The sequence below is a fragment of the Mastigoproctus giganteus genome, chromosome 8 (assembly GCF_048544385.1).
Source record: "Mastigoproctus giganteus isolate SK-2022 chromosome 8, ASM4854438v1, whole genome shotgun sequence".
Classification (NCBI taxonomy): Eukaryota; Metazoa; Arthropoda; class Arachnida; order Uropygi; family Thelyphonidae; genus Mastigoproctus; species Mastigoproctus giganteus.
The window spans coordinates 203,441,524-203,450,731 of record NC_143582.1 but is presented as its reverse complement, the minus strand read 5'-3'; the positions used below and the strand labels follow the sequence as shown (position 1 = coordinate 203,450,731).

The following is a 9,208-nucleotide window of genomic DNA, read 5'->3' as shown; positions in this document are numbered from 1 at the left end:
TGGATTTTTATTTATTTATTTATTATTCTTTTTAAGTATTTTCAGGATTTCGATTCGTGTCGACGGAAACGCACACGTAAAAGAGAAACCGAACAAAGTTGACATTTTTTATTTTATTTTGTTTGTCTTTTACATTTTTAACCAAGCGCGTGCTTCATTATAAAGCAGACTAAAATGTTTATTGTTGCGCGCGTGCTTCATTACGAAATAGATTAAAAGTTTATTGTTGAGCGCGCGCTGAAGTGAAAAATCTATTTATTTTGAATTTTAATTGTTGCCAAATTCGGCTGCTTTTTTTTTGAATTTTCGTCAGAAGAGGGATGTGGACGTGCAGGCAGGATGTGGATTTTATTTATTTATTATTTTTTTTGTTTTGTTTTTAAGGTATCTTCCGTGTCTTGATTCACGCAGATAGAAACGCACAACACGTAAAAGGGAAATCGAACAAAATTTTCAATTTTTTTTTTTTTAATTTTGCCTTTTACATTTTAAACCAAGCGCATTCTTCGTTATGAAATAGACTAAACGGTTTATTGTTGAGCGCGTGCTTCATTATAAAACAGACTAAAAGATTTTTTGTTGCGCGCGTGCTTCGTTATGAAATAGACAAAAAGGTTTATTGTTGCGCCCGTGTTTCATTACGAAATAGATTCAAAGTTTATTGTTGAGCGCGCGCTGAAGTGAAAAATGAATTTATAATGTTTTGAATTTTAATTGTTGCGAATTTCGGCTGCTTTGTTTTTTATGAAAATTTTGATTATGTAATAGACTAAAAGGTTCATTATTGCGCGCGTGCATCGTTACGAAATAGACTAAAAGGTTTATTGTTGCGCGCGCGCGTGCTTCATTATGAAATAGACTAAAAGATTAATTGTTCAGCTGAAGTGATTTAAACAGATTTAAACAGATTTAAAATGTTTTGAATTTTAATTGTTGCAAATTTCGGCTGCTTTTTTTTGAAATAGACTAAAAGATTAATTGTTCAGCTGAAGTGAAACAGATTTAAAATGTTTTCAATTTTAATTGTTGCAAATTTCGGCTGCTTTTTTTGAAATAGACTAAAAGCTTTATTTTTGCGCGCGTGCTTCGTTATGAAATAGACTAAAAGATTTATTATTGCGCGCGTGCATTGTTATGAAATAGACTAAAAGGTTTATTGTTGCGCGCGTGCTTTAAATAAATTTTCTGTTTATACTCTGGGAATGAAATAGATTAAAAGTTTATTGTTGCGCGCGTGCTTCATTATGAAATAGACTAAAAGGTTTATTGTTGCGCGCGTGCTTCATTATAAAATAGACTAAAAGATTTATTATTACGAGCGTGCTTCGTTATGAAATGGACTAAAAGGTTTATTGTTGCGCGCGTGCTTCTTTATGAAATAGACTAAAAGGTTTATTGTTGCGCGCGTGCTTCATTATAAAATAGACTAAAAGATTTATTATTACGCGCGTGCTTCGTTATGAAATAGACTAAAAGGTTTATTGTTGCGCGCTTGCTTCATTATGAAATAGACTAAAAGGTTTATTGTTGCGTGCGTGCTTCATTATAAAATAGACTAAAAGGTTTATTGTTGCGCGCTTGCTTCATTATGAAATAGACTAAAAGGTTTATTGTTGCGCGTATGCTTCATTATGAAATAGACTAAAAGGTTTATTGTTGCGCGCGTGCTTCATTATAAAATAGACTAAAAGATTTATTATTACCAGCGTACTTCGTTATGAAATGGACTAAAAGGTTTATTGTTGCGCGCGTGCTTCGTTATGAAATAGACTAAAAGGTTTATTGTTGCGCGCGTGCTTCATTATGAAATAGACTAAAAGGTTTATTGTTGCGCGCGTGCTTCGTTATGAAGTCCTCTGACCGTTTTGTAGTCCCGGAGTATAAACAGGAAATTTATTTATTTATTTTTTTTATTTAAATAGAGTAAAAAGTTTATTGTTGCGCGCGTGCTTCGTTATGAAATAGACTAAAAAGTTTATTGATGAGCGCGCGCTGAAGTGAAATGGATTTAAAATGCTTTGAATTTAAATTGTTGCTTCATTATAAAATAGACTTTCTGCTGCTTTTTTTTTTTTTTTTTTGAATTTTTGTCAGAAATAAAAGAAACGGCTATTTTCGCTTTAACTTCTAATAACTTCACGACACCTTTTTTTTTTTTGACGATTAAAACCAAACGCACACCAATTTTTATTCGCTAAATTGCTCGCTATATTTCAATTCATTCATCAGCCTTGAACGTTGACTTGCCAATATCCGTCCCGGGTACTTTATCTTTGGTAAGGAATGAATCTTCTGGGTTAATCCATCGGTTCCTATAATCACCATACCGATGTATAAAAATGGAATGTTTAATACAACAGCCATAAAGCTGTCAAACAGATGTGTATGATCGTTTGTAAGAAACCGATGTGTTAAATTATGTCAGAAGAAAGTTTATACCAGCAGACACAAGTTGAACTTGGGATTTTTATTGCCAAACTTCGTTTTTGTCGATGTAATAAAAAAAAAAAAAAGAAAAAGAAAAAATGCGTTCACAGAAAGTTGGCTGCGAGCCAAATTATTCTCGACATCAAGTTGTTACTCGAATAGATATGGGATGTCTTTACATGTTTGCTTATTAAAAACGCTAAACATGTTCTTGTATAATAAATAAGACATGAAGGGTTTCTCCAACACATAAAAACTTTCTGGATGCTCTTGACGTGTTCGCTGATCACCTCAAGGGACATATTTGCGAGGAAGCGTTCATTTGTTGTGCGACACCTGCGTTTGATCGCTGAATCCTCGATATCTGAGGTCCATATATTTGCATACTTACTACTAGCTTGTGGGGGTGATGTCCAGAAGGGATTATATCGTCTGTGGTGGTTTAATAACGAATAAATCTTTATAGAGATACAGTATATCCCAGTAAAAAGAAGAAAAAAAGTGCAGTTTAAAATGAAATTGCGGGGGCCCTGGTTAGCAGTTTTCTCCATCAGTGGTTGATTTAGGTTTTCAATCCCTGGCGCGTATATTAAAAATTAAAAACTTTACTCCTTACAGTAATTGCATTGGTCCAGGATGAAAAATCCTGGACGTATTTTTACGGGATGAAAATCAAGAACGCTTGACTGTGAAGAACCCTAAAATTCTTCCCCGAAACCACCTGAGGCAACCTGCATATTATATTGGCAACCATTGGCCGTTATAGCCCTTAAGAGATTTGCCAAATGATTTATTCGTAGCAGATCGATGTGAGATGACTGTGTTAGACGCCGATACACAGAAATGCCCGTAAGAAATAAGGAACGCCCAACTAGCGAGTTGTCCTACCATCGCATTGGCTGCTGGGCCACACAGAAAGTATTTTACATCCATCATCATAGACATACCATCTCGTTTAACTTTATCCTTTGGCGCGACTTAGCCACCGATGTGCTATCAACTTGACGGATCCGTCAATACACCCCTGACTCTCCTTCCGCAGTCTAATGGCTTCCATTTCTCCAGTTACCAAACGAACGACAGATGTATCTTCACTTTCTACTGAGGTCCAAAAATTCGGTCAACTGGATAGATTACACTAAGTGAAATAGAAATGGACACCCTACGAGGATGACGCACGTATTTAAAAAAAAAAAAAAAAAAAACGTGCGGACTAACTACATCCGAGCTCAATTTAGCGATTGATTGTCTACTATTGTTCTTTTGAGTAATACTATCTATCTATTAATTCTTAAATATACGTTCGTTTTTTGTAATCATCTGAATACGAATGAAAAGTTCTTTCTTTCGTATTCACGCCACGTTGAATATACATCAGTACAGCGCCATCTAGCGACAAGATCAGCATGAACGCGAGACCGTGTATTGTCGAGTCATAAAATTTTTTACTGAGGGGGGTGCAGGAGAGGGAGGAAGGACACTTGAAGATTAATTCTAAGCGGACGTTTGCGACACCTCAGTATCAGAAGTGTCTCAGAAGATTAATGTCCTTACACAGGTTCAGCGCACACTAGAAAGACAGACGGACTTCGAAGGGTATTCGCTATGAACGCGGGGAGGTTTTCCGCTGTTTACATGCAAGCGTTCTTGTCTTAACACCAAAAAAAAACTGTCCTCCACCACTCCTCATCTTCTTTCATTCATTCCATCCTCCGTCACTGGAACAGAGTCGATCACGTGGTCTATGTTTTACCTGCGCGGTACTGCTGCGCAGTAGAGAACAACATTGCGAGCCACGTTGGTGCACTGCAGGTCTCCACCCCGCTCTTCGTGTTTCTCCACAGGCCTTCCGATGCTGTCGTGCGAAGGATGCTGTGACCACTTCAAACAGGCTGGGTGAGCGAACCGGAGCCCCGTGTGACAAGGGACACACACACTTTCTCGACGCTATGACGATCAGGACTTTAGCGGCCAACCGACGCTAGGAGCAACCCGATCGTAAATCCGAAATCCTCATCCCCGTGGGGTCATGCACAGCTTGTTAGAAACATCTAAAGGAAAAGATCTTCGCCAGTTTTGATTTTTTGTTGTTGTTGTCTTTGTTTCTTCATGAATTACTCAGGAGGTGGAGTGGGTGGTGGCGCCGGTGGGGGAGTTTCGAAGAGTTCCAGCGGGAGTAGTACCAGGTATAAGAAACAAGGGGATCAGCAGGATGGAAAGACACAAAAATCAAACGATCCCAATGATTATGAGGTAAGCTTTTTTCCTTTTGTTTTTATTTGAGTTTCCAATTGGACTTTTATTTGAACTCCCCAAAGATTCGGTTTGTGTAAAGAAAGGAATAGAAAACATTCCGGAGGGTCTTTACAACCCCATTTATGGTTTTAGTCGGCTATAACACACTCTTAGAATCAATTTCAGGAAGCTATCGAAGTCAGATGTCCTCCGAGTGACTTTGCTCTGCTTTCCACAGCGTAACAGCCCTTTCTGCTCATCAGAAGCCAAAAATGTGAGAGCAGCTATAAATCTAACTCTCCCCTCGTCTGCTTTCCCCCCTCCTTATAACAGTTGCGACCCATTTACTCCGGCAAGGTCGTTAAAAGGAGTTTCCTTCGTAGCATCTCAGACACAGCTGTAGCGTTTGGTTTACGCTACCGTTGAAGTTCAACCGATAACCCCTGTTCGCGCACCACCAGAAGTTGGAGGCTAACTCCCCCTCCCCTATTTTATTTTTTATAACTCCAACAGCAGAAGCCGTTCCCATGGAAACGACATCTACGATTTTATCTTTCGAATAATCGGGACTGGATTTGTATCCGGGTTCGATGGTATTAACGCCAAAGGGGCATTTTTAGGGCGGTGCCTTTAATCGCACGCGCTCTTAAAGGCCATATAGTCATAGGAATTAGGAATAAGTTTCGCCCGAATTGTTCTTAACCCCGGTGATCCGCATTTTCTTTTTTAATGAATCCTTCTAGGATGGCATCCCTAAATTCTTTTAATTAACAACTGAGAATTTGGGGGGTTTTTAGAAGTAATTTGACAATATGGCCTTTATTTTAAGAATTATCGAAAGAAATTGAATTAAAGTGAACCGATTCCAACTGTAATTTGTTAGATGGATTGATTGTGTTCACCAAACTATCGGTTTTGAGCAAAAGACATCAATTGTTAGAAACGTTTGGCGTTTTTGTTTTCTGAAAAGCGGTCAATTGTTTGAAACAGACGCATTGGTTGGCAGACGATATCAGTTATCAGACACAGTTGCACTGTTTTTCAGGAGGAGGCGCAAATCGTTAGAAACTTCTATTGCTCGAAGAAAGCTACCAGTGGATTGATTGCTTCGTCCAAACTTTTGCATTGTGGATGCGATCAGTGGTTACAACAATTATTTCTGCTTGATTAAACAATAGCGAAAAGGCATCACTACGATATCTTTGAGTTGTTGGAAAAATAAATAAACGATCTTTATTGATATACTGTATTAGCTATCTACAAAGTGTGGTACGTGATCCCTTCAAGGCCATGGCCAGGCGTCATGACGTCAAAATGACGTCATTCATCGAAATCATTCGTATTACTTGACAATTGTTAGACCCAAACGACATAACTGACAACTACCAACAATCGTTATCAATCAACTGTTAAGAACTTACATTGTTGTTATAATCCCAGTTTTCGAAGCTAAAAAATTTATAACAATCAGTTTGTACGATTAGTATTGACGAATGCCAAAAGATTATTAGGTCGTATGATTAGAATGCAAAAGATTATTTAAACTTAGTTTTTATTTCCATTGATTACCAGATGTATTAATTGGTAAAACATGGCAGTCAGAAATATTTGCACTCATTTGTTTTTGAATTGTTTAGTGAAAGCGATTTGATGCCTTTGAGTTGTTCTTTTAAGCACCAAAGTAACTAAGGCTATGAGGTGTCACTGTATTGTGTCTATAATTCCGTATGTTTTTCAGTCGGTTTGCCTGTTTTACTGGATGAAAATATTCGAGTTTCCGGAATAAAAAAAACCATGAAGGCTTTGATTGGTTTTAAGAAACATTACTATGAAGGCCTTGACTTGTTTAGTGAAAACATTACTCTGAATGCATCGTTTGGTGAAAATACCAGTACGTTATCCTTTGATCGTTTGGTGAAAAATTGCACCAAACGATCAAAGCAAAAACTACACAATTTATGCTGTTTTTAATTTTTTTTTTGTTGAAAACACCATTAAAAAAGCTTTGATCTGTTTAATGAAAACACTACTATGGAGGCTTTGATTTGTTCAAAGAAACTACTACACTGAACTCTTTATCAGATACACTAGTAGAATTTCGTTGAATTGTTTATCAGATACACTACTACAAGTCTGAACTATGTATTGAAAATAACGCTGTGATATCTAAATAATTCAATAAAAATGGTGATCTGATACTTTTTGATTGTTTAGTGAAAATACTAGTACGTTATCCTTTGATCCTTTGGTGAAAATTTTCACCAAACGATTAAAGCAAAAACTATACAATTTATACCGATGCTGTTCTTAATTTTTTTTTTTTTTTTTTTTTTTTTCCCTTTGATCATTTGGTGCAATTTTCCACCAAACGATTAAAGCAAAAACTACACAATTTATACTTATGCTGTTCCTATTTTTCCCTTTGATCGTTTGGTGTAAATTTTAACCAAACGATTAAAGCAAAACTACAATTTATACTTGTGCCGTTCCTATTTTTTCTTTAATCGTTTGGTGAAATTTTTCACCAAACGATCAAAGAAAAAACTACACAATTTATACTTATGCTGTTTTTAATTTTTTTCTTGAAAACACCACCAAGAAAGCTTTGAATTGTTTAGTGGAAACACTACATCGAACTTTTATCTGATACACCACTACAATGTCTTTGAACTGTAAATTAAAAGCAACACTGTGATGTCTAAATTATTTAATAAAAATCCCAGTCTGATGTCTTTTGGTTTTTTAGTAAAAATACCACTACGTTATCTTTGGATCGTTTGGTAAAAACACTACTATTGTTGTTTTTAAATTTTTTGTTGGAAACGCCGAAGGCTTTGAAACATTTAGTGAAAATACCACAACGTTATCTTTGGATCCAGCTATCCTGGCTTGTGTGGGATACCTTAAACTTCTCCTTGGCGTTCTGTATTCTAAGAAATTCTTTTAAAGACTATAAGAATGTCGACTGATCGCAGGATCTTTAAAGTCCTTTTGGCAAACAATAAATCCGAGATAAGCAGACATTTTGTTTTTGTTATTTCTACATCGTGGCCGGATGGCAAATAATGCTCCCGGCGATGGTTCTGAAAGGTACAGTAACTGCACGAGCATGCTGTCATTTAATGATGCTTAGAAAGCTGTTATTTGACTGGGCGGGGCGACTATTTTAGATAACGCTCTTTCCCTGGGCGTACTGGTAGCGTTAATTACGAGACCAGCGTTGATTAGCTTGCTACATGCACACCTATTCGCATCCATTCCGACTAGCCCAATCGACTGAGATTAACAGGTGGATGTTGGACACAAAAAGAACAGAAGAAAAAAAAAAAAAGTTGGGGGAATTTTTTTAAACCGTCAATATTTTCATCCAGTTTGTCTTTTGGAGTTTACAGTTTCTTAAGAACAAGAAATCTTCGATATTTCGAAGATTTCTTGCAAAATTATGTGGTCTGACGAGGGCTAAATTGCAAATGTATTAAGATACTTTTTGGAACTTTGACAAAAAATGTTTCTTTCGTCTGCTGTTGCAGCGGGCAGACGACTATGTGATAATTCGAAATGTGACAGTCCGGCAAACGAAAAATCATTGGCAGTGGCGGGGTTCCAATAAATGTGTCCGTAAATATTGACATCAACAGCGCAACATGGTTCAACACTTGCTGATTGGAGACTTGGAGACGCCCAGAGAAATTTCTTTTGCTGCCTTGAAAAAAGATGCCAGAAGAGACAACCGAAAAGTGTGTATGTGAGGCAGTTTGAATGTTGATGGCTGTAATTAGAGAAGGCAGACAGGAATGGTGGTTACTACTCAGCCATCATCTATGTTCATTTATTCTCCGGGCACTCAGGACCATGCAGTTAGCAGGCGGCCAAATTAGAGCCGTACGCTGGACGGGACATTATAAGTTCGCTGTCGTAACGATAAGGGCGCTACGGGATCAGTTATGGGCTTCCGCAGATAAATAAATAAGGAGGAAAAGAGAAAGATAATCTCTCTTGCAATCAACATTAAGGCAGTAGCGATTTATTGTTGAAATGTTAGCGCGACTCCTTCTTAATACGTGGATATGTGGACCAATTATCAAAATCGTTCAATTTCTTCTTCTGCAGAGTTTTTCGCATTTTTCGTTCCTCCCCAATCCGTTTTGCGGGTTTCCTGGTGGATTTATTTAACAGAAACTTCTTTTGGTTAATGGGATCTGTTTGTTTGTTTTTATATGACCTATCACATATTTCATCTTCGGTAGACATCGCAAATAGAGTTCTGGCTTGATCCCGTTAAGACGGAAGCCATATTTCTTCCTAAAATAGATTCCGGAATAATTTTTTTTGCTGACTCACCATCGACCTTTTCTTGATAGCACCATAATTTTTGTGACAGGACACCCACCGCGGTTGCCATTACCCAAGAAAATCCTTCTGATTCTTAACAGCGAAATACAGAGGAAAAAACCAAACATTGGTAGAACTTTCGACAAAAATTGGTAAATTAAAATAATCAAAATAAATTACTGCCTTTTCTACGCATTGTATTAAAAGAATATTA

At 37.1% G+C, this 9,208-nt stretch overlaps 1 protein-coding gene across 2 annotated transcripts in view; it reads left to right on the top strand.

The window, feature by feature from the left end:
- Positions 1 to 4,225: 4,225 nt before the first annotated feature.
- LOC150082205 (inactive dipeptidyl peptidase 10-like) overlaps positions 4,226 to 9,208 on the top strand; it is a 362,607-nt gene continuing 357,624 nt past the window's right edge. For both annotated transcript variants that reach the window (XM_090379166.1, XM_090379165.1), the window contains exon 1: positions 4,226 to 4,680. In XM_090379166.1, coding sequence (XP_090235292.1) covers positions 4,537 to 4,680 — 144 coding nt within the window. In that variant the 5' untranslated portion in view covers positions 4,226 to 4,536. The remainder of the gene's footprint in view (positions 4,681 to 9,208) is intronic.